The following is a 25,971-nucleotide window of genomic DNA, read 5'->3' as shown; positions in this document are numbered from 1 at the left end:
CTGGTTGCAAGCATGGAGGAAGAATGGACTGCTGAACATCAAGATCAAAGTCAGCAAATGTCTGCATTGGGTGAGCCAGTATTGCGGGTTTCATTTCCACGTCCACGCCAGTATCGCACTAGGCGTGAACTGGAGGATCTCAGCGAGTTCGAGGTGATTCAAAATTATCGCTTATCGACTCGCGACATATATTCGCTGTATGCTCTGTTGGAGGCCGACCTGGAACCTCGGGCACGGACGAATCGTGCAGTCAGCGGTTTCCAGAAACTGCTGGGTACGTTACATTTTTTGGCGTCAGGCACATTCTAGCCTACACTGTCTCAAACATGCGGTTTTTCACAGTCGACACTGTCGCGCTGTATAACCCAGGTCATTAGGGCTTTCCGCAAATTGACGATCCAGTACATCACATTTCCAGAGACGGAAAGCGAATGTCGAGAGATCAAATTAGGCTTTTTCACCAAATACAAACTTCCCAATGTGCTGGGCGCGATTGACTGTACCCACGTGCAGATCAGACCGCCACGTAATTCGGAAGAATGTTTTCGGAACCGAAAACATTTCCATTCCTTGAATGTACAGGCGGTCTGTGATGTCAACATGAGATTTTTAAATATTTTTGTGGGATTTCCTGGATCGTCTCACGACTCCTTCATCCTGAGCCAGTCATCGCTGTTTGACAAGTTCGAAACAGGAAACATGCCTGGTGGCTGGCTGTTAGGTATGTATTTTAATAATTGTTTTTATTTTTTATTATTTTAATAATTTTTTTTTTTTTTTTTTTTTAGATTACCTACCATTTTTTTTCTTTTCTATAGGCGATGCGGGTTATCCCAACAAATCGTGGCTCTTGACCCATTGTCTAATCCTGTTGGTAGAGCACAAAAACGCTACCAAGAGACACACATTGCATCGAGGCAAATAATTCAACGTGCCTTCGGTGTACTTAAAAGCCGGTTTCGATGTTTAGACACTTCCGGCGGTGCTCTTTTGTACTCACCGGTGAAGGTTTGCGGCATGGTAAATGCATGTTGTATTTTACACAACATATGTGTCGCAAACCGTTTGCCGGTGACTCTTCGTCGCAGTGCTTTCCGACGCGGTAATCGTTCTTCTGCTCTACCGGTGGGTATGGACGAAGGAGAGGATTCCCGACAGGCAGTGATACAAAATAATTTTTCGGTTGCCTGTGAGTATATTTATAACATTTGTATTATCATGTAAACTGAGATTGTAATATTCTAATAAAAAACATCTTTATTTATGTATTTCAGAGTTTGACGTCCTGTTGATGTGCATTCCCAGGCCTGTTTTGTCCTGTTGACAAATCGTTACCCCCTGTTTTATCCTGTTGTTGGATTGCTGCAAATATTGGCCCATTTTATCCAACTCTACCATGGGCGACCTACTTGTGATGTGGACAAGACCCTCCGCCATGTAGCAGACAACCCCGCTCAGGTGAGATGAATTGCCCAAAACTCCCTCTTGTAAAAAGTCACCCCGGCATGTCCAAAGTGCAGGCCTCCGGCATTTGCCAAACTGCACATCCAATCATGCCCTGACAGGAATGCTTACACTGTGTCAGGGCATGCTTGGATGTGTAGTTTCTCAAGTGCCGGAGGGTTGCATTTGGGACAAAGGCCACTGTTACCTGCTTGTGTCAAAAAGTGTTGATTGTACTTTGTCTTTCCCATACCTGGGGGACACTATTACCAATAGCTGGAACCTAATACTATTCTCTTCCACAGGTCTTGCGGAGTATCCTTTCCAAGTGGCGTGGATGTGAAGAGACACGACATTTCCCCTGATGTTCCATGTGTGACCTACTTGTGATATGGACCTGAACCTCCGCCATGTAGCAGACAACCCCGCTCAGGTGAGATGTATTGCCCAAAAATCCCTCTTGTCCAAAGTCATCCTGTCGTGACCCAATTGCAGCCCCCCAGCATTTGCCAAACTGCACATCCAATCATGCCCTGACAGGAATGCTTACGCTGTGTCAGGGCATGCTTGGATGTGTAGTTTCTCAAGTGCCGGAGGGTTGCATTTGGGACAAAGGCCACTGTTACCTGCTTGTGTCAAAAAGTGTTGATTGTACCTTGTCTTTTCCATACCTGGGGGACACTATTACCAATAGATGGAACCTCATACTATTCTCTTCCACAGGTCTTGCGGAGTATCCTTTCCAAGTGGCGTGGATGTGAAGAGACACGACATTTCCCCTGATGTTCCATGGGTGACCTACTTGTGATGTGGACCTGAACCTCCGCCATGTAGCAGACAACCCCGCTCAGGTGAGATGTATTGCCCAAAAATCCCTCTTGTCCAAAGTCACCCCAGCATGTCCAAAGTGCAGTCCTCCGGCATTTGCCAAACTGCACATCCAATCATGCCCTGATGCTTACACATGTGTGTCAGGGAATGTTTGGATGTGTAGTTACGCAAGTGCTGGAGGGTTGCATTTGGGGCCGCTGTAACCTGCTTGTGTCGTGTTGCTTGTACCTCTTCTTTTCCGTACCAGGGTGACACTATTTCCAATACCTGGAACCTCATATTATTTTCTTCCACAGGTCTTGCGGAGTATCCTTCCCAAGTGGCGTGGATGTGAAGAGACAAGACATTTCCCCTGATGTTCCATGGGTGACCTACTTGTGATGTGGACCTGAACCTCCGCCATGTAGCAGACAACCCCGCTCAGGTGAGATGTATTGCCCAAAAATCCCTCTTGTCCAAAGTCACCCCAGCATGTCCAAAGTGCAGCCCTCCAGCATTTGCCAAACTGCACATCCAATCATGCCCTGATGCTTACACGTGTGTCAGGGAATGTTTGGATGTGTAGTTACGCAAGTGCTGGAGGGTTGCATTTGGGGCCGCTGTAACCTGCTTGTGTCGTGTTGCTTGTACCTCTTCTTTTCCGTACCAGGGTGACTATTTCCAATACCTGGAACCTCATATTATTTTCTTCCACAGGTCTTGCGGAGTATCCTTCCCAAGTGGCGTGGATGTGAAGAGACAAGACATTTCCCCTGATGTTCAATGGGTGACCTACTTGTGATGTGGACCTGAACCTCCGCCATGTAGCAGACAACCCCGCTCAGGTGAGATGTATTGCCCAAAAATCCCTCTTGTCCAAAGTCACCCCAGCATGTCCAAAGTGCAGCCCTCCGGCATTTGCCAAACTGCACATCCAATCATGCCCTGATGCTTACACATGTGTGTCAGGGAATGTTTGGATGTGTAGTTACGCAAGTGCCGGAGGGTTGCATTTGGGGCCGCTGTAACCTGCTTGTGTCGTGTTGTTTGTACCTTTTCCTTTTCCGTACCAGGGTGAAACTACCAATACCTGGAATCTCATACTATTCTCTTCCACAGGTCTTGCGGAGTATCCTTCCCAAGTGGCTTGAATCCTCATGGATGAAGAGGGACACAACTGTTCCCCTGCTGTACCATGGGCGACCAAACACAATTCCACTGCATGTCATATTTAATATTGTATTTATTATTAATTGAAATAAAAACCACAGAAAACTTCTCATTTTATAATTTTATTGAAGAAAAATTGTATTTGATTTTTGAAATAAAAATTTGAAAGGTAATTAAACAAAAAAAGTAGTTTGTTCTTCTTTACATTCTTTTCTTGTGTAGAAAGATATCTGTGGGGAAAAAAAAATATTAAAGACACTAATGTCATGTTCGTTCCTTTCTCCAAGAACATTTGTGGAACCACACAGCCCAGCATGACCCATTGCTGGGTTGTGTGGTTCCACAAAGGCAGGCGTGGTGTCAGTGGTCATCACTTTGACACGCTTGCATTTGTGGAACCACACAGCCCAGCATGACTCATTGCTGGGTTGTGTGGTTCCACAAAGGCAGGCGGTCAACAGTTTCTTAAATATATATACATTGAAACATGGCTCTACTCACCTTGGTACGCACAACACGAACTAAGCCGTCCACTTAAATTTTCCACCCAATCCTATGAATAAGCCAAAAACAAACACTAGTGAATAGTAAATTCACACAACAGTGAAAGAATATTGTACACCTTTACAAAAAGTATTTTTTGGGTAAAAGAGTGGTATCAGAATAGCTCTTTAGCCCATCATACATTTAGCCACAAGGAGCTTTCATCCGTTACCACACGCGCCCGCATACATGCCCGCGCATGTATGCCTACACATAAAGCTCCTTGGTAGTACCCGGTCACGGGTGGGGGAGCCCAACACATATAAAACAATAGTAAGAAAAAAAAAAAAAACTAATGGGAGGGGGAAGAAAGGGATACATGAAAAACATAACAGTAAATAAAACAATACGACCGGGCTCATGGTCTTCCTCCTGATAGGGCGTCGATGTCCTGGGAGACTGGGTAGTGGGTTGACTAGGCCTCGGGGCCCCTGCGGCTGTAGATGTTGCGGCCGGTGGTGGAGGCATCTGGTGGGTGGGGTACATCCCTGTATGTCCTTGGTACATCTGTGACCGTCTATACCAGGATGGTAGTGTAGGAAGGGAAGGAAGCGTCCTTGTGGCTCTTGATGGCGGAATTGGTGGATCACCAGCGTGTTGATGAGCTGGTTCTGGGAGTTTATCATAGATCATCTGCAGTGTGGTTGCGATCATCTGTTGGCTGGATGAGGATTGTCGATGGCTCTCCGACATGTTGTCATTGCTGTGTGCCAGGCATGATGTGTTATCCACCAGCCGGTTGATGGATTTGGCCAGAATGTGAAGGATGTCCATAGTCTCCCTATGATCTTCTCTTCTGGTCTTTAGTATTTCGGCCGCGCTGTCGGCATGAGTCTTCTGCATTTCAAGCAGACCGTTTGCCATCTTATCCATTGTCTTCTCAATGGCGTCCAGTCTGCTTCCTACGACAACCCGAAAACTATCCTGGCTGACATTCATCTCTGCTGCCAGGTTGTTTACCCTCCGAACATTTGAGGGATCCTGCCCTTCCTGGACGTCTGCCACCAATTGCATTTGTGCAGCTGTAAAGAAAATTAGAAATTATTATACACATTGGCCCTCATTCCGAGTTGATCGGTCGCAAGGCGAATTTAGCAGAGTTACACACGCTAAGCCGCCGCCTACTGGGAGTGAATCTTAGCTTCTTAAAATTGCGACCAATGTATTCGCAATATTGCGATTACTAACTACTTAGCAGTTTCAGAGTAGCTCCAGACTTACTCTGCCTGTGCGATCATTTCAGTGCTTGTCGTTCCTGGTTGACGTCACAAACACACCCAGCGTTCGCCCAGGCACTCCCACCGTTTCTCCGGCCACTCCTGCGTTTTTTCCGGAAACGGTAGCGTTTTCAGCCACACGCCCCTGAAACGCCGTGTTTCCGCCCAGTAACACCCATTTCCTGTCAATCACATTACGATCGCCGGAGCGAAGAAAAAGCCGTGAGTAAAAATACTTTCTTCATAGTAAAGTTACTTGGCGCAGTCGCAGTGCGAACATTGCGCATGCGTACTAGGCGGATTTTCACTGCGATGCGATGAAAAATACCGAGCGAACAACTCGGAATGAGGGCCATTCAACATACATTTGTTTGAAGGCTCACAATTCGATATTTACTCACACAGGGATGTAGAAACTGCAGGCTGCTGCACTTCCACCTCGTCATCCTCTGACGAATCCTGTATGAGATCCGGCCTGTAGTAGGAACCAATCCCCGAAGCAAATCCGCTGCTGGTCCGTGGCATCACTGTTTGCAAAAGAAAAAAAATTAAAGTTAATAAACTATACAAAACTGGTGTACCCCCCACACCACACCCCCAAAAATTAAATACAAACCTTCTCCATCCTGTGATGCCGCTGCTCCCGGAGCTTCACTTGTCCTTATTTCTGGAGACTTTTCATGGGTCTGGCTGGATACTTGTGCATGGCTGTCTTCAAACCCAATAAAAGTCTCGTCCATTAACCCTGTAGACTCAAACAATTCGGGTGATGGGTCCACAAGGGTAATGTCTTGTTGAGGATCTTCGGTCACATTCCCAGAGCTCCAGGAGATATGACGATCTGATGATGAACTGCGCGCAGGAGCTGTAGTTTGGCGCCCATCTTGTGGTATGGTCGCCGACGGTGTCTGGCGCACAGGTGACGTTCTGTGCGCTGATGTCTGGCGCGCAGGTGATGGTCTGTGAGCTCCTGATGCTTGCTGCGCAGGTGGTGGTCCGCGCGCTGCTGTCGATGCCTGCTGCACAGGTATTGGTCCGCGCGCTGGCGATGTCCTGCGCACAGTTGATGTCCTCTGGGCAGGCGTATCTGAAAAAAATAAAAAAACATTAGCAAATAATAAAAAAAAAAAATTCATACAGCTCATCTGAATGTATTCTTACCATCAGGCCTCCTTTTGGACTGCTTGTCTCCCGCCTTCTTCCATCTTCTGGGCGGTTCTTCCTCCTCGGGAAAGCCAGCAGGACGGCTGGAGTCCACACCTCCGTGAACTCCTTGGACCATGGCAGGGTTCATGCGCCTTTTAATAACTTCCTCCCAGGGTAGCCACTTCAGATTGAGAGCCGGGCCACCTCCCGTAGCGTTCTCATGTTGGCGCTGAATCCCCATCTTCTTTTTGGTCTGTCTGCGGCAATCACTGTACCGCTTCAAGCAGTTTCTGGTGCTCCGGCGGTTTCCAGATACTGCAGTGACTTGATTCGCGATGGCTTCCCAGATGTTTTGTTTAGTCTTTGCTGCTGTGGTCTGTGCCCTTTGTCCATACACAACTTCGTAGGACCTGTCGACGCCATCCACTAGGGCACAGTTTTCCGCCTCAGTATATCTGGGTCCACGCGGCTTCTTCTGTCCTGCGTCTTCACCAGAGGCTTCCTCCACCGACTGCTCCTCTGGCTGGCTTCTTGCCTTTAGGGATTAAAAAAAAAACATGCATTTAATAAGATCGGTATGTACCTGTGAGTGTCATTATCCCTGGCATTGCACAAATATACCTGTAGGTGTGCATGGCAGTGCGCAAACTAGGGTGTGTCGAGTTGGATGCTATTGTGTCTGCAGGTGTTGTCAGTACCTTTCTAGGCTTTTTCTTTTTAGACTTCTCCATTTGGTCCCTTGACGACCGCGGCTGGTCACTGCATTCCTGGTCGGTCGTATCCTCCTCCTGGGTCGGCTCCCACTCCTCGTTGCTATGCAGGGACATTTCTTCCGAGGGGTGGGGGGAAGGGGTGGATCGGGCCCGCTTGTCCCTGGACATCTCTGTTGTAAAATGAAAAAAATATATATATTTTTACAAATTTAAAACACATTACAAAATTATATGCAACCACATGTCATGCTGCTGGGACCCCAGTTCTCAAGCAGGACCAAACTCCAAAAAAAATAAAATAAAAATAAATAAATGAAAAATAGAAAAAAACAAAAACAAAACAAAAAACAAATCCCCCGTTAAAGCATCCCTGCACATACTGGAAGTCAACCTGTGCTAACACAAAATGGCTGACACACACAAAATGGCTGACAGTCACCCCAACTAGTCAAAAAGCATCCCTGCACATTCTGCAGGTACACCAGTGCTAAAATAGGAGGGAAAAAACATGTTTGACAAACAACCGACACCTCATGTCGACCTCATGTCTGACACAAACTTGCTCCAAATCACCCCAAACTAGTCAAAAAGCATCCCTGCACATTCTGCAGGTACACCAGTGCTAAAATAGGAGGGAAAAAACGGTTTTAACAAACAAACGACACGACATGTCGACCGCATTGATACCGACACACACTAAAATCAGCCCAAACTAGCCAAAAATCATTCCTGCACATGCTGGAGGTACACCAATGCAAAAGCAAGACCCAAAAAGTCATTTTAAGAAAAAATAAAACGTGAAAAACTACCCAAAACACAAAACTCCACAAAAAAATGCAGTAGAACAAGCAGGAGCTATGCACATACCTGCACACATACCCAAACACCACATGTACACCTCATGGCAACCCCCACTACACATACACATACATGCAACACCAGACCCACATGTGGTACTTACCTACAAATGTAGAAATCGCTCCAAAAACGACTCTCCTCCGGGGTAACAGGTATCCTCCTGTCTGTCCTGGAATAAAGCCTGCTGGGTGTCCAAACGATACCACAGCAAACAACCAATTTGCTAGCTCTGCACCTCCTCACACCTCTCTGCAGGTTCACAAAATGGCTGCTGAGCACGCAGCAAACAAGCCCTAATAAAGGGCTGCAAACGGCGGGAAGTCGAATTCAGGACACCCACTACTCGCCGATTGGTCCGTGATCCGCCAAGGGGAGTGTCGAATCCATTTTGCATTGCATATGGTGAATTCATGGTCCTGGCGGCAGGGCTGCGGCTGTCGAGTACAGGCAAATTTTTAAACGGACGAAAAACGGCGCGATTCGACCGCAATTGCATATACCCCAAAGGCTCTTTTCAGAGCCACCAAGTCTTTCTAAACGAGCTGCAGCATAAGTTACCCCTCAATGTCAGAGTAACAGGATGCGGATGAATCCTCCGCTCTCCACCTATAGCAGCTTTAAAGGACAGGCCAAATCTGTTCATCTTAAATATATATAATACAATGATAAGCAAGCCCCAAAGTGAATCAAGGGATCACTATCAAAAATAACGAAATATTTGGCCGGACTGGTTCACCGACAGTACATCGTTACTAGTGTTCCGCCTAGATTCCCTTGTAAAATTGTTTTCTTCAGCAGGGATACTAAGAGGATAGTCTCATTTTTTTTCAATGACCAAATACTTTTATTTCATGCAGCTGTTTTCATCCTGGCTTTGTTACGTCACACAGAGAGAATATGATTTCTCCCTCTATATACTTTACACGGATCAGCTTCCCACTCCTATAAGCGGAAGGGGCCTCATTTGCAGCATGCAGTTATTGCAAAGGGAATATAAAGACTATCGTTAGATTTCACCACAACTGACCAGGGCTCCTAAAGGGTAAGGGAGCGTCTATACCTTTAGCGGTTGTATGGACGGGATGTGGAGAGGAAAGCGCGGCTAGCCCATCAGATATCGCTACAACACAAGCAATGGCAATACACTCAGCTCTCCTGGGAAGACGTGGGTGGCTCTGAAAAGAGCCTTTGTGTTGTGTGCCGGGTGCATCGTTTCTGTGGTGGAAGCTGCCAGCCTCGCATTACTTGCTCTTGGCCGGTTTGTGGCTCTCGGTCTTCTTGGGCAGCAGCACGGCCTGGATGTTGGGCAGAACGCCTCCCTGGGCGATGGTCACCCCACCGAGCAGCTTGTTGAGCTCTTCGTCGTTGCGCACAGCCAGCTGCAGGTGGCGGGGGATGATGCGGGTCTTCTTGTTGTCGCGGGCGGCGTTTCCGGCGAGCTCCAGGATCTCAGCCGTCAGATACTCCAGCACCGCGGCCAGATAGACCGGGGCACCGGCTCCCACTCGCTCAGCATAGTTTCCTTTCCTCAGCAGACGGTGAACGCGACCGACTGGGAACTGGAGACCGGCCCGGGATGAGCGAGTCTTGGCCTTAGCCCGGGTCTTGCCGCCCTGTTTGCCTCTGCCGGACATGTTCAGTTCACAAAGCTAAGAATTTCTTCTAACAAACTGAGAGGAAATGTGAGCCTGTAATACCGCCCTCCTCCTATATATACACTCAGAGGGGTGTGGTATTGAAAGTCGACAGTAACTAGGTCGACAATGTTTAGGTCGACCACTATTGGTCGACAGTAACTAGGTCGACAGGGTCAAAAGGTCGACAGGGTCAAAAGGTCGACATGTTCTAGATCGACAGGTCAAAAGGTCGACATGAGTTTTTAATGTTATTTTGGTGTCGTTTTCTTCGTAGAGTGACCGGGAACCCCAATTAGTGCACCGCGTCCCCTCGCATGGCTCGCTTCGCTCGCCATGCTTCGGGCATGGTGCCTTCGCTCCGCTGGCGCTTCGCTCGGCACAGATTACCGTTCCAATCGTAGTCCACGTGGATCGTTAAGTATGAAAAGGTTCAAAAAAAAAGAAAAAAATTGTGAAAAACTCATGTCGACCTTTTGGCCTGTCGACCTAGAACATGTCGACCTTTTGACCCTGTCGACCTAGTTACTGTCGACCAATAGTGGTCGACCTAGACATTGTCGACCTAGTTACTGTCGACTTTCAATCCGGATCCCCACTCGGAGAGGGTCGACCGCGTGCTCTGTGATTGGTTTGCTTACAAATGAACCAATGCAGCTCAAGTTTATCCACAGACCAATCCGCAATATGTAGTGTGGGGGGTTAGCTACCACTCAGCGTCACGTGACACTTCTACCCTATAGTGTTACCAGAAGCGGCGAAGCCTCATTTGCATAAGATGCCTATAAATAGAGCAAAGCCGGGCGGTGTACGGCACAGATGCTCTCTGCTTTGTGTAGAAGAAGTGAGTGGTGAAAATGCCTGATCCAGCAAAGTCTGCGCCGGCGCCCAAGAAAGGCTCAAAGAAAGCCGTAACCAAGACCCAGAAGAAGGATGGGAAGAAGCGTAGAAAGAGCAGGAAGGAGAGTTACGCCATTTACGTCTACAAGGTGCTGAAGCAGGTGCACCCTGACACCGGCATCTCCTCCAAGGCTATGGGCATCATGAACTCCTTTGTCAATGACATCTTTGAGCGCATTGCGGGGGAAGCTTCCCGCCTGGCTCACTACAACAAGCGCTCCACCATCACCTCCCGGGAGATCCAGACCGCCGTACGCCTGCTGCTGCCGGGAGAGTTGGCCAAGCACGCCGTGTCCGAGGGCACCAAGGCCGTCACCAAGTACACCAGCGCCAAGTAGTTTCCCTTCCTTCTCCGATCCATCAACACAAAGGCTCTTTTAAGAGCCACCCACCTCTCTAATCGGGCTGAAACTGTAAATCGGGGTAATAGATAGGCATTATGTAGCAGATGACGCCGTTAGTGCTTAGAAAAAGCAATCCATAGAGCAGTGACCGACCGTGTAGTTTCTGCAGAACTAGAGAATGATTGTGTCTCATTGAAATGTTACACAGTATCATTAGATTGTAGCAATTGTGTTACTATCACCCTGATGATCACAGATGCTACAGGGTCGTTGGTCTCTCAAGATGCCCTGTGTAGTGTGCTGCTAGTGTTACTGTATCATCGCACCTTAACACCAGGATGCAAACTCCGGTATCAGTGCAGGTATATTCTACCCAATCCATTCTTAGACACCCGTTTCCGAGAGCTTGGTGATCATACAATGCTTGCTCAGGCACACATGCCTGCCTTGCTCCGCAGAATAACAGAGATACAGGGGCGGCTGAGCAGCAGTGTTCCGGATCGGGACTGGATGAGAGGGAGAGGAGAGACCGAAGCGCAGAGCTGGCACGCAGACCGAGCCCGGGAGCCAGGCAACTTTTAGCCTTTACAGTGACTAGTCAGGAGCGGCAAGGCATTGAGGTGATTTTGTTTTGTCCCGCCGAAATCTGGTCGACACTCATTGGTCCATTTTGAATATTCCTCTTCCTATCTGAAGGCGGATGTGTGCGGGACATTTGCTGTTCCAATACACGCGTTCTGTATTTGGGAAATATATCGGGTACATTGAAAAAATAAAGTCAAAACAGTAAGGCATGTATTATGTCTGTTGTGCTCATCAGAGTTCGGCTTCATAACTATTATGATAGCCGTTAAAACATCAATGAATCACACGGGGATAAGATAATAGATATGTGATACTCTATAGCTAGAAATTATCTTCTGCCCCTAAACTGATCGCTAAAAAGTAACTTAATAAAAACGTTATCTTTTACTTATCTAACCTTTAATGCCTCCATTCCAGGTTCATTACACCGAGAGGACGTATTGTATTGGAGTGGATAGACTATTAACTCCTATTTTTAAGATATTTCAGGCTGTTCTACTTTTTCCACATGTCCACACATAAAGTTTAGTAGAACATATATATATATATATATATATATATATATATATACACACACACACACACACACACATTTGCTGTTTATCTATATAGGCCAGGGATCGTCATTACTGATAGAAAACAAAAGCGTATGTCAATCAATCTCTGTTATCCGTGCAATTCATGGTAACATTGCAGCTTGAATCTCTTCTGAGTGCAGATGTATATATAGTATGTGATAGTTCAATAATATTGTTGCAGCACAGTGATAGTAACAGTTTATATATCAGTCGTTAAAAAAATGACGTTATGGTTATTATGTTGTGACTACTCAAACACACATCACCCTGTAGCTGAAAAGATTGATTGATTGATTGATTGATTGATTGATTGATTTATAGTACGCATATCAGGATTTCCTTGAACGTCTCGTAGCATATTATGTACATTATGTGTATGAATATGCTTCTATAACATTAATATGAAAAATAGCAATATAAAAAAAAAAACTATATACGGAACTCTGCAGTGATTTAAACATTGTGATTGGCCGTACGGTAGCCTAATTGCTGAGGTGAACGTGTATCAAACAGCTCAGTGCAATGAATAACCAGAAATACATTAGAAATCCTAAACTGTGCTGCTGGCAACGTTTGGGGCGTGCCTGTTAAAGAAAGAAAGGCAATACATGACTCCTCCTGCCAAGGTTCTCACAGTCACCCATCAGGTCCGCCCTACCCCTTAATAAAGGGCAGCTAAGTGAGGCGTTACGTATTCTCACTGATCGCAATCCGTTTGAGAAGATGTCAGGCAGAGGCAAAGGCGGAAAGGGACTCGGGAAAGGAGGCGCTAAGCGTCACAGGAAGGTGCTGCGGGACAACATCCAGGGCATCACAAAGCCTGCCATCCGCCGTCTAGCACGGAGAGGAGGCGTGAAGCGCATCTCTGGTCTCATCTATGAGGAGACCCGCGGGGTGCTGAAAGTGTTTCTGGAGAACGTGATCCGGGACGCCGTCACTTACACCGAGCACGCCAAGAGGAAGACTGTCACCGCCATGGATGTGGTCTATGCTCTCAAGCGCCAGGGACGCACCCTGTACGGATTCGGAGGCTAAAAATTGAGGCGCATCTAATTCCTTTACTCACACACAAAGGCCCTTTTCAGGGCCGCCCATCACTTCTATAAGGGAGCTGCGCTAACATTGTATATTATGCCCCATATCGTTGTCCTGAGAACCCTTTGATAGCGTACATTAATGTGAACCATTTTTTTTCCTTCTTATTCGTTCCCTCTGCTATTGGTTGCTGACTTTATTTGTGTTGATGCAAGCAGAAAATCCAATGGCGGCACAATCATTTGCAGTCGCTTATGAGAATCCATTGCTGAGTTGTACTGAGGGTACTGCAATGTCATGGCTAGTTCTAGGAGTTACATTGTGAAAGCATAGGGAAACGTATTTACTGAACGACACCTCTCAAGCATTACACGCGGTAATATAGGATTACATTAATGGGTATTATTATATAACTGCAGGGGAAACGGCGACTCCACTCACTTCCCGGCTAAATATGTCCGTGCAATCATTTATCCGTGCCAAATATTCCTGTTATTTTATACTTACAATTAAATAACACATTGTAACCTACTTCTATCTCATAGCAGCGGTACCACTGCATTGAAAACACACACACACACACACACACACACACACACACACTCACTCTCTCTCTCTCTCTCTCTCTTAGGGACTGACGTATCTTGGGTAACACAATCGTTCTCCTGCTCGGTTTGCTGGCCCCGCCGAATAAATCACCGGATTACGTACAGTATGTTCTTAAAAGCAGTTTCTTTACGACTACAATAGATTTTCAGCTACGCTGCCGTCTGTACAACCACCGGGAAGTGTGTGCAGAAGGCGCCGGGCTTTCCCGGTGCTCGCCTAGGTCCGAGTACACAGGACGGAACCATTCAGCTACTGATTGATTTGGAAGCCAACAGTTCACACCGTGCGCCTACAGCTCTGCCTGGACAGGGTGGGTGGCTCTGAAAAGAGCCTTTGGGGGGATAACAAGGAAGCGAGGCTGCGGCTTCTTTTCCATCACTTCTTGGCCGCAGCTTTCTTGGGCTTAGCTGCCTTCTTGGCCGGGCTTTTTGCCGCTTTTGGCTTCGCTGCTTTCTTGGCCGGACTCTTGGCGGCTTTGGGCTTTGCCGCTTTCTTGGCCGGACTCTTAGCCGCCTTCTTGGGCTTCACAGTTTTAGGCTTCTTCGGGCTTTTGGCAGCAGCCGCCTTTGCGGGTTTCTTCACCTTCTTGGGGCTTTTGGCTGCACTCGGAGCTTTCTTGGGCTTCTTCGGGGACTTGGCCACTTTCTTTGCCGCTGGTTTCTTGGGTTTCAGAGACTTCTGGGCGGCCTTCTTGCTCTCCAGCTGCTTCTTATTGAGCTTGAAGGAGCCGGAAGCGCCGGTGCCTTTCACCTGGGTGAGCGTTCCTTTGGTCACCAATCCTTTCACCCCCACTTTGATGCGACTGTTGTTCCTCTCCACATCGTAGCCTCCGGCAGCCAGAGCCTTCTTCAGGGCGGCAAGAGAAACCCCACTGCGCTCCTTGGAAGCGGCCACGGCCTTTAGGATCAGCTCGGAGACGCTGGGCCCGGAAGACTTGCCGCTTTTCTTGGCTCCCCCTGCAGCTTTCTTCGGCTGCCTCTTCTTTTTGGCTGCGCCCTCTGACGGCGGGACAGCGGCGACGGCTGGTGCAGTTTCTGCCATGTTAGCTCAACGTCACTTTATCCAACAAATAGTAATCCTACACAAGCCGCTGTCTGACGTCTTTTATATACGGTGCCTGCTGTGCTGTAATTGGCTGCTGAGCCTGGTGCGTTCTGTGCTCCCATTGGCGGAATAAGCAGCCCTTGTAAACCCTTCCCTGTCTGTGTGTAAGGGGAAATCTGCCCTCACCTTGTGTTTCCCTAGCGCAGAAAAAGAGTCTTTTATAGGGCATGAGAAAAGCAGCGTGCCGCCTCTCTGCACCACACCAGTACTCCAAGGTCTCCCCTAAGCCTATATGGCCATTGCTAGCCAAGGCGCTGCAAAGAGACCCAGGAATAGCCGCTGTCAGCTCACTTACACCAGGCTGGATCTGCCCAGCATATAACACATCTGTACTTTTCTGCGAGGCTAAAACGTCTGATCGGGGCATTTTTCTCTTTCCCTGGCACTACATGTAACGAAGGTGATCTGGGGCTCAGTCTGTGCAGGGGAGGCAGCATTTTCAAAGATATAAAGGTGATGTGTGGGCTCCGGTACACCCGGGTGGCTAGCACAGGCAGGTTGCCCCACAGCGTATTGGCAGTCTTGTTTAGGAACTCTAGTTACTGTGACAAAAGAGAGTTACCCAGCATAGTCAGCCACAGGTTAACCCTGCTTGTGTGAGATTCTCCCCGTCGTGTAGAATGTTGGTGGGTTTTTCCCCAAATGTTTATAAAATGACCCATACAGACATGAATGTATATTTATGCAAGATATGTGTGTCAGAGTGAGGGCAATGGTGATCTGTTCCCATTACCATTCCTCTTTTAAAAATGCCAAAGTATGAGACTTTGTCTTGTTTAATAGAGGACATTGGAGCTCTATAAGAGGAATACTTCTATTCCTCTCACGTAGAATCAGTATGAATATTCATAAAAATAGAGGGAAACTAGGAATATTAGGGAACATTAATTAGGGGGATACAGGAATAATAGAGAGGAAGGTATAGGGGGATAACTAGAGAGACCTCTTGTAATTGTGCTAGGTGAGAGGAAGGGATGAAACAAGGAAATATAGGGGGGGGAGAAGAAGAAGAAGAGGGGGAAGAAGAAGAAGAAGAAGAAGGGGGGGGGGAAGAAGAAGAAGAAGAAGGGGGGGAAGAACAAGAAGAAGAAGAAGAAGAAGAAGAAGGGGGGGAAGAAGAAGAAGAAGGGGGGGGGGGAGAAGAAGAAGAAGAAGAAGAAGAAGAAGACAAGTATTCTGCAGCACTGTAGACATAAAAACCTTAGCATTGCAGATTACAGTACACAAGGGATAACATCAGAAGGGTTGAAATTCTTATCATAATATGGGAGAGTAGGTAATTAACGGGAGTAAGAGATGGTCAAAGTGCTTACATGGCCATTGCTAATTGCAGAATAAAAAAGTGGATGCTATTTTAAAGAAATGACATAATAGTCCGATGATTTTGGAATATAAATGGATGATATACATATATGCACACAATAGTTCAGGGGAATGAAATTAAATGATGCAGCTTGCAGAATAAGAAGAGAGACAACAGTCACCCGAGGAGGAAGGGTTCAACTAATCTTACTTTTTAAATGTATTACCGTGATAAAAGCAGGTGCTGCAGGTTCAGCACTGGACGTCACTGACGGGCAGCAGGAGAAAGATGCGCCGAGACCACAAGGCTGAATGTCTAGAGCAGAGGCGGCTGCGGAGCGGAGCATCAGAACCTCCGGGGGAAACATTGTGTCAACAGAGATCCACTGTGGATGCAATGCTGTGAGGAGAAGGGCAACGCAGAGTAACAGAACAGAGTTCAACTGCTTTCACCAGTGATGGAAAGCACAGATATGGGCTAGGGCAGGTCAAGAGCCGTGTTGAGAGGAGAGGATCGCCATAGAGGAATGGAAGGCAAATGGAGATGGACGTGAGATGTGGACAAACAGAGATGATGACTGCTAACTGGAGGGCGTGGGCCAGCAGCAAGTACCATCAAAGTCTGAACCTCATCCCCAATCCATGATGGCAGGCTGGAGTAGGGCTCTAGAGCGCTGGGAGTCTACAGAGAAACTCCAGAGCAGGTAGGGGGACCACGGAGCTGGATCTGGGCCACACCAGTGGCTTTCTGCGTCTCCAAGGATGGTAGAAAAATAAATAAATAAATACATCAATAAATTAATTAATTAATTAATTAATTCTGACCCATGGTAAATATATATTGGCCTTAAATCCCTATGGTCCCATTTAAGAGCATAAACTCTATTATTTTATCATAAGTTGAACTTTTTTCAATTTTTTAAGATTGCAGGTTTTTTTTTTTTTTTTCAAGAACCAGCAAAATGGATATAAATAAATTACATGTGCATAAATAAAAACTCAGCGATTATAATGGAACAACAAACGATTGCTTGTATACGCAGGGCCTTTAGGTTTTTTTTTTTTATTTAGTTTCCACTGAGTAGTAGAAAAGCCCCTTTCTATAATCCAGATCTACAGTAGCCTTGTATTTTCTTCATGCAATGTCCCAGACATATAAGGTTTAGCTTGTGGTCTAAATGGATACATGTGCATAGTTTGTATCAACAAATGTTTCAAAAGAAGAGTTACAATTGTATCATACTATAATACTGTTTCCCATTAGTATCAAATCGTTTCACACATGCAGAAGTTCTATTCATACTCAATTCTACAGCTACCGTACTCACTATATGCTTGTAACTGCATAACATGTATTTATGGTTTAATAATGAAACGATTGTTATTTTAGATCATGCAGTATGCAGGTTGTTTCTCTCCCCCCCGTTTTCCTGCACTCATATATTAAGGTCTCACTGGAATTAGTAGGTATAGCTTGTAAGTACATATAATAGTATTTACTGTTTTCTGTTAGTATAATCAGTTTCCAACGCATTTCGAATATCTGATTATACTCAAATCTAAAGCTATAGAATATGCTATGTAAGGGGGGTATATTCTTCTACTTTACAAGTACAACTGAGAAGGGGGGAAGAAGAAGGAAAAAGAAAAGAAAAACCAATTCTTGGCGGTCTTTTTGAAAAATCCAAGGCTTTGTCTAAACCAGTCAGGTCGAAGGGCGTTTCTAAGTCCTCTTATCACAGGGCAGCAATGCGTATAAATAGAGCTGTAGAACGGCAGCTCTCTATTCATTCTCTTTCTTTCCACATACTTACGTCAGACATGGCCAGGACCAAGCAGACAGCGCGTAAGTCCACTGGCGGCAAAGCTCCCCGCAAGCAGCTGGCGACCAAAGCCGCCCGGAAGAGCGCCCCAGCTACCGGCGGTGTAAAGAAGCCTCACCGTTACCGTCCCGGGACCGTTGCTCTTCGGGAGATCCGCCGCTACCAGAAGTCCACTGAGCTGCTGATCCGCAAGCTGCCCTTCCAGCGTCTTGTGCGGGAGATCGCCCAGGACTTCAAGACTGACCTGCGCTTCCAGAGCTCCGCCGTCATGGCCCTGCAAGAGGCCAGCGAGGCTTATCTGGTGGGGCTCTTCGAGGACACCAACCTGTGCGCCATCCACGCCAAGAGGGTGACCATCATGCCCAAAGACATCCAGCTGGCCCGCAGGATCCGAGGGGAGAGGGCATAGATACTCGGCACTTCCTATACACGCAACAACACAAAGGCTCTTTTCAGAGCCACCCAAGTCTTTCTAAACGAGCTGCAGCATAAGTTACCCCTCAATGTCAGAGTAACAGGATGCGGATGAATCCTCCGCTCTCCACCTATAGCGGCTTTAAAGGACAGGCCAAATCTGTTCATCTTAAATATATATAATACAATGATAACATCCCTTTATTCACTTTGGGGCTTGCTTAACTATCAAAAATAACTAAATATTTGGCCGGACTGGTTCACCGACAGTACATCGTTACTAGTGTTCCGCCTAGATTCCCTTGTAAAATTGTTTTCTTCAGCAGGGATACTAAGAGGATAGTCTCATATTTTTTTTTTCAATGACCAAATACTTTTATTTCATGCAGCTGTTTTCATCCTGGCTTTGTTACGTCACACAGAGAATATGGTTTCTCCCTCTATATACTTTATACGGATCAGCTTCCCACTCCTATAAGCGGAAGGGGCCTCATTTGCAGCATGCAGTTATTGCAAAGGGAATATTCAGACTATCGTTAGATTTCACCACAACTGACCAGGGCTCCTAAAGGGTAAGGGAGCGTCTATAGCTTTAGCGGTTGTATGGACGGGATGTGGAGATGAAAGCGCGGCTAGCCCGTCAGATATCGCTACAACACAAGCAATGGCAGTACACACAGCTCTCCTGGGAAGACGTGGGTGGCTCTGAAAAGAGCCTTTGTGTTGTGTGCCGGGTACATATCGTTTCTGTGGTGGAAGCTGCCAGCCTCGCATTACTTGCTCTTGGCCGGTTTGTGGCTCTCGGTCTTCTTGGGCAGCAGCACGGCCTGGATGTTGGGCAGGACGCCTCCCTGGGCGATGGTCACCCCACCGAGCAGCTTGTTGAGCTCTTCGTCGTTGCGCACAGCCAGCTGCAGGTGGCGGGGGATGATGCGGGTCTTCTTGTTGTCGCGGGCGGCGTTTCCGGCGAGCTCCAGGATCTCAGCCGTCAGATACTCCAGCACCGCGGCCAGATAGACCGGGGCACCGGCTCCCACTCGCTCAGCATAGTTTCCTTTCCTCAGCAGACGGTGAACGCGACCGACTGGGAACTGGAGACCGGCCCGGGATGAGCGAGTCTTGGCCTTAGCCCGGGTCTTGCCGCCTTGTTTGCCTCTGCCGGACATGTTCAGTTCACAAAGCTAAGAATTTCTTCTAACAAACTGAGAGGAAATGTGAGCCTGTAATACCGCCCTCCTCCTATATATACACTCAGAGAGGATCGACCGCGTGCTCTGTGATTGGTTTGCTTACAAATGAACCAATGCAGCTCAAGTTTATCCACAGACCAATCCGCAATATGTAGTGTGGGGGGTTAGCTACCACTCAGCGTCACGTGACACTTCTACCCTATAGTGTTACCAGAAGCGGCGAAGCCTCATTTGCATAAGATGCCTATAAATAGAGCAAAGCCGGGCGGTGTACGGCACAGATTCTCTCTGCTTTGTGTACAAGAAGTGAGTGGTGAAAATGCCTGATCCAGCAAAGTCTGCGCCGGCGCCCAAGAAAGGCTCAAAGAAAGCCGTAACCAAGACCCAGAAGAAGGATGGGAAGAAGCGTAGAAAGAGCAGGAAGGAGAGTTACGCCATTTACGTCTACAAGGTGCTGAAGCAGGTGCACCCTGACACCGGCATCTCCTCCAAGGCTATGGGCATCATGAACTCCTTTGTCAATGACATCTTTGAGCGCATTGCGGGGGAAGCTTCCCGCCTGGCTCACTACAACAAGCGCTCCACCATCACCTCCCGGGAGATCCAGACCGCAGTACGCCTGCTGCTGCCGGGAGAGCTGGCCAAGCACGCCGTGTCCGAGGGCACCAAGGCCGTCACCAAGTACACCAGCGCCAAGTAGTTTCCCTTCCTTCTCCGATCCATCAACACAAAGGCTCTTTTAAGAGCCACCCACCTCTCTCTCTAATCGGGCTGAAACTGTAAATCGGGGTAATAGATAGGCATTATGTAGCAGATGTCGCCGTTAGTGCTTAGAAAAAGCAATCCATAGAGCAGTGACCGACCGTGTAGTTTCTGCAGAACTAGAGAATGATTGTGTCTCATTGAAATGTTACACAGTATCATTAGATTGTAGCAATTGTGTTACTATCACCCTGATGATCACAGATGCTACAGGGTCGTTGGTCTCTCAAGATGCCCTGTGTAGTGTGCTACTGTTACTGTATCATCGCACCTTAACACCAGGATGCAAACTCCGGTATCAGTGCAGGTATATTCTACCCAATCCATTCTTAGACACCCGTTTCCGAGAGCTTGGTGATCATACAATGCTTGCTCAGGCACACATGCCTGCCTTGCTCCGCAGAATAACAGAGATACAGGGGCGGCTGAGCAGCAGTGTTCCGGATCGGGACTGGATGAGAGGGAGAGGAGAGACCGAAGCGCAGAGCTGGCACGCAGACCGAGCCCGGGAGCCAGGCAACTTTTAGCCTTTACAGTGACTAGTCAGGAGCGGCAAGGCATTGAGGTGATTTTGTTTTGTCCCGCCGAAATCTGGTCGACACTCATTGGTCGATTTTGAATATTCCTCTTCCTATCTGAAGGCGGATGTGTGCGGGACATTTGCTGTTCCAATACACGCGTTCTGTATTTGGGAAATATATCGGGTACATTGAAAAAATAAAGTCAAAACAGTAAGGCATGTATTATGTCTGTTGTGCTCATCAGAGTTCGGCTTCATAACTATTATGATAGCCGTTAAAACATCAATGAATCACACGGGGATAAGATAATAGATATGTGATACTCTATAGCTAGAAATTATCTTCTTCACGTGACCTCCAGCGTGTCACGTGACCGGGGCATTGACACGTCACCACATCCAGGGCGGAAGCTCCAGGCTCCCCAGGACGCTGCACACCTTCCCACACGTGGGTCCTCCTCACCATAAAGGTAAATGTTTTGCACTGTTTTCACACTTTGTATTTGGCTCACCTTGAAAAAGGGGCTTGCGTGCCCCGAAACGTTGGAGTTACCAGCCATGAATTAAAAGCACCAGCACTTTATTCACGCTGTGTCAGTCTCTGAGTGCCGCTGTTTGTTACACAGTTTGCTACCTGCATTAATTCCTCCAGATGGCACCTGAGCAACATATCCATCGCTAGGAGAGTGCCGATCCGACAATTGCAAGTATCCATAGGACTTCAGCACCTATGTGTGCTACTGTCCACCTGGGATAAGGCACCCCCGAACTTCCAAACATCGTAAGACTTTTTAAATACAAACATATCCGTTTACCTCATGATGAGCACAATCCACTAAAGGTCAACCCAGCACTTTTTTGCACCCCAGCACTTTATCACCACCTGCACTTTAACAGGAAGAAACGTTTCTACACAGTGGAACACTCCACAATTTTGCACTTTTATTTCAGACCTGTGATTAAAAAGTGATCCTGGCACAAGATGTCACAAGCAACAGCTCGCGGAGCAGCAGCCAGTAACCAGGCCAAATTATATAGCTTCACAAATGCAGATGCTGACCGATTGCTATTTACCGAGGGACTCACTGCTGCTGATGAGTAACTCTGCATGGACGACATCTATCATCAATTGCTCAAATTGAAAAAAAGAGAAGTGGACTATTTGATGCACGGGATCTCCCTGTCCAACTACTATCGCGAAAAAATAATACCCAGAGGATTTCGCATTCGCAACGTTCCTACAATTGGAAGATTTAACGTAGAGTTCTGCGAACGCTGGACCGGCATCCTCAACAAATGCAGCATGGATCTCATGCTGCTGGTGGTAGAGGAAGCCGGCAGGGAATTGAAAATCACCCGTGATAAAATTCAGTCTTTTGAACAGGAACACCATACACTACTCACTTCTGATAGCAATCAAGCATCTATCAAGAAACTACAAATGGCCTGCGACAATCACAAAAAAGAATTGATCAAATTCAAACGGGTCAAATTATTGACAGTCCAGGAGGATTATGAAACTAATCGAGTTTATCGATGGCTTTCCGGGGGGGAACCCGGTGAACATAAGCCTTATAACCACCGATCGAGATTCAGCTGGCGTAGAAGAAGGGAGGAGAGGCAGAAAGGCAATGCCACCTCCAATAGCGACAGCGATTTCGTCTTAGCCGACTCAGAAGGTCCCCCAGAAGCCCAGGATCCCCCTTTAGGGGCAAAGCCTGCCACAGAAGCAGGCACAAAAACCAGAGGGCGCCCACCCGCAGGGGACAACAAAACAAAAGGCTCCAGAAACAAGAAGTAGATACCACCTACAATCTTTCTGATCGAGAACTCACCCCATTGGAAATTAAAGTATTAAATCGTGGACTCTCATTTGTCCCTACAAATGAATTTGATGAACTGACCTGGCAAATTGATCTACACAAATTCACTCGCAAACTCCGCTTACAAGAGCACTTTCAAGATCAAGTTCCAGTCACCACTTCAGAACCGCACCAGTCCTTCATTAACTCCACCCGCAGCTCCAAGTTTGATCCACCATCGTCCAATCCATCAATAAAAACCTTTACACGGTTACTGGACGATTCCTTGATGAAGTACACCCAGGCTAATCAGAGTCATCATCGCAACATGTCACGCTCTGAATTCAAAGCCCTAAAGCAACTTGCCACCTACAAGGATATAGTGGTCCGCCCCGCAGACAAGGGGGGTGGTATAGTCATTATGAATTTAAGCGACTATAAACAGGAAGCATACCGCCAGCTGGGTGATACATCAGTTTATGAAGCACTGACTGCGGATCCAACCAAACAATTCAAAATTGAAGTGGATAACATCCTTGATTCAGCATTCAATACCGGGTTAATAACCAGCAAACTATGCAAAGCGCTCAAACAAGATTTCCCTGTGGTCCCCCTGTTATTTCTGGTCCCCAAAATACATAAGAGTTTAGATCATCCTCCCGGCAGGCCGATAATTTCTGCGCACAAAGCACTTTATCAGCCGATCTCTATTTTTCTGGACAGTATATTGCAGCCGCTCATCCTGGCGCAACCAAACTACCTCAAGGACACTACCAGCTTCTTAAATCTACTCAAGACAGTCGATGCGATACCCGCGGAAACCATCATCTGCACAGTTGACATCTGTAGCTTATACACCTGCATTCCGCACGACCAAGGGCTAACGGCAATGAGATCGTTTTTAACCAAAGCCAATATGAGCAATCTTGATCATGATTTGTTCCTGCGATTACTCGAACTGATACTAACCCACAATTATTTTTTATTCGATGGAAAGTATTATCGGCAAGTAAGCGGCTGCTCCATGGGAAGCAATGTATCTCCCTCGTTTGCTAACGTCTTTATGTTAGAGGAAGAACAGGCTATGTTTTTCAATAATGATGTTTACTCACAATATATACTACATTATTGTAGATATATAGATGATGTGTTTTTGCTCTGGACCGGAGGCAAAGAAAGGTTTGAAAAGTTCATCGGAGTCATTAATAACAGACAGTCCACCATTAGAGTCACATCGCAGTGTGACCCGATTAAACTAAATTATTTGGACGTTAACGTCATCATCAAAGACGGCATGTTGCATACTGAGGTGTACTATAAGCCAACCGACAAAAACACCTTATTACGATACAACAGCCATCACCCCACTGCCCTCAAAAAGGGGCTTCCTAAATCTCAATACATGAGGGCAGCCAGAATTACCAGTGATCCGACACAACTGGAATCTGCTCTGGATAATGTCACTACAAGGTTCAAACAGAGAGGCTACAACAGCAAATTATTACTCACCAACGAACAAAAAGTCTTGATGACAAACAGAGAACAACTTCTAACTCCGACCATCAAGAAGAGTAATGACATTGTACCATTCGTGGCACAGTATAATACATCCAGTGCTGTAATTCCACGGGCCCTTAATGCACTGTGGCCCATAGTTTCCACCGATAAGAACCTAACTGGGCTAAGGAGGAAAAGACCCATGATGTGCTACAGAAGAGGCAGAAGCATTAAAGATTTTGTGGTACATCCAGACATCACAGGATTTGATTCCACGCCTACCACTAATTTTCTAACTAAAACATCAGGCTGCTATAAATGCTTAGGCTGTGAAACCTGTAAAACTATGATCACTGGCACAAGGTTCAAATCCACCTCCACAGGGACTTCCTACAGTATCAAGCACGTACTCACCTGTACTACAACTCATGTAGTCTACCTAATTACGTGTCCATGTAAACAGCAGTACGTAGGCAAGACCATACGCAATGCCAGGGAGCGATTTGCCCTGCACAGGTCCGCATTAAAAGCAGCACTTTTATCCAAGAAATCGGAACAACCCGTGGCCAGACACTATGTCGAGAAGCAACATACGTTGAAAGATTTACAGTTCCAAATTATTGACCATATCCCCATTAATCCAAGAGGCGGAGACAGAGCAGCCACCCTACTTAGACGGGAAGCAACGTGGATGTATAGATTGGACACTGTGAGGCCGAAAGGTCTTAACGACAGAATCCAATGGAGTGTCTTCTGAGTAATATCTATTAGCACTTGTCTCCACCATTTGACTATGGGGACGGTTGTATTGTTGACATTTCTGATCATGTACCAGACCCATCAGCCCTCACACTTTATGACTTATGCGTGCCGCTTAATATGTATTTCTCTCACTGGTATAGTATTGTATAATTTAGGTGTTTATCATTAATGACTCTTTGATCCATTATGAGATTGCTAGTGCTAGACTACCAGGTGATCTTTTAATCCAGTTTATCATGTCTGTTTTTGGTATGCTGTATGTTACGACAGCACACTGTAACAGTTTCTTCCTATCTTATGTAATTGTCATTTCACTCTCAATCACCCTCAGCCTGAAGTCACGCTTCCTCCGCAACCCCAGCACCCGCACTTGCCGTAGGCATCCATGGCAACCAAGGAGCGTCTGGTTGCCAAGGCAACGTGACGGCCCGGGACACGCTGGAGGTCACGTGACCGGGGCATTGACACGTCACCACATCCAGGGCGGAAGCTCCAGGCTCCCCAGGACGCTGCACACCTTCCCACACGTGGGTCCTCCTCACCATAAAGGTAAATGTTTTGCACTGTTTTCACACTTTGTATTTGGCTCACCTTGAAAAAGGGGCTTGCGTGCCCCGAAACGTTGGAGTTACCAGCCATGAATTAAAAGCACCAGCACTTTATTCACGCTGTGTCAGTCTCTGAGTGCCGCTGTTTGTTACACAGTTTGCTACCTGCATTAATTCCTCCAGATGGCACCTGAGCACCATATCCATCGCTAGGAGAGTGCCGATCCGACAATTGCAAGTATATATATATATATATATATATATATATATATATATACACATTTGCTGTTTATCTATATAGGCCAGGGATCGTCATTACTGATAGAAAACAAAAGCGTATGTCAATCAATCTCTGTTATCCGTGCAATTCATGGTAACATTGCAGCTTGAATCTCTTCTGAGTGCAGATGTATATATAGTATGTGATAGTTCAATAATATTGTTGCAGCACAGTGATAGTAACAGTTTATATATCAGTCGTTAAAAAAATGACGTTATGGTTATTATGTTGTGACTACTCAAACACACATCACCCTGTAGCTGAAAAGATTGATTGATTGATTGATTGATTTATAGTACGCATATCAGGATTTCCTTGAACGTCTCGTAGCATATTATGTACATTATGTGTATGAATATGCTTCTATAACATTAATATGAAA

At 46.7% G+C, this 25,971-nt stretch overlaps 5 protein-coding genes across 6 annotated transcripts; 2 read left to right on the top strand and 3 right to left on the bottom strand.

Moving 5' to 3' along the window:
• Nucleotides 1-9,120: 9,120 nt before the first annotated feature.
• On the bottom strand, nt 9,121-9,534 carry LOC134934886 (histone H2A type 1-like). Its single transcript, XM_063930227.1, has one exon. The coding sequence runs from the start codon at nt 9,532-9,534 to the stop codon at nt 9,142-9,144; it is 393 nt and encodes a 130-aa protein (XP_063786297.1). The 3' UTR covers nt 9,121-9,141.
• Nucleotides 9,535-12,664: 3,130 nt separating this feature from the next.
• On the top strand, nt 12,665-12,976 carry LOC134934382 (histone H4). The gene has a single exon (XM_063929831.1). The coding sequence runs from the start codon at nt 12,665-12,667 to the stop codon at nt 12,974-12,976; it is 312 nt and encodes a 103-aa protein (XP_063785901.1).
• A 984-nt stretch (nt 12,977-13,960) lies between these two features.
• LOC134934885 (histone H1B-like) lies at nt 13,961-14,637 on the bottom strand. Of its 2 annotated transcripts, XM_063930226.1 has the most exons (2): nt 14,033-14,637; nt 13,961-13,999 (listed from the first exon to the last, which is right to left on the bottom strand). In XM_063930226.1, exons 1-2 carry the CDS (start codon nt 14,624-14,626, stop codon nt 13,961-13,963), a joined length of 633 nt encoding a protein of 210 aa, XP_063786296.1. In that variant the 5' UTR covers nt 14,627-14,637. The 2 variants fall into 2 exon arrangements, with proteins under 2 accessions (XP_063786296.1, XP_063786295.1); XM_063930225.1 differs by having other exon boundaries at nt 13,961-14,637.
• Nucleotides 14,638-17,810: 3,173 nt separating this feature from the next.
• Nucleotides 17,811-18,223, top strand: LOC134934884 (histone H3). The gene has a single exon (XM_063930224.1). It carries the CDS (start codon nt 17,813-17,815, stop codon nt 18,221-18,223), a length of 411 nt encoding a protein of 136 aa, XP_063786294.1. The 5' UTR covers nt 17,811-17,812.
• Nucleotides 18,224-19,001: 778 nt separating this feature from the next.
• LOC134934883 (histone H2A type 1-like) lies at nt 19,002-19,425 on the bottom strand. The gene has a single exon (XM_063930223.1). It carries the CDS (start codon nt 19,392-19,394, stop codon nt 19,002-19,004), a length of 393 nt encoding a protein of 130 aa, XP_063786293.1. The 5' UTR covers nt 19,395-19,425.
• Nucleotides 19,426-25,971: the final 6,546 nt, after the last annotated feature.

The sequence above is a fragment of the Pseudophryne corroboree genome, chromosome 6 (genome assembly GCF_028390025.1).
Source record: "Pseudophryne corroboree isolate aPseCor3 chromosome 6, aPseCor3.hap2, whole genome shotgun sequence".
Classification (NCBI taxonomy): Eukaryota; Metazoa; Chordata; class Amphibia; order Anura; family Myobatrachidae; genus Pseudophryne; species Pseudophryne corroboree.
Note: the sequence above shows the minus strand (reverse complement) of the source record. Positions and strands in the feature narration are given on the sequence as shown.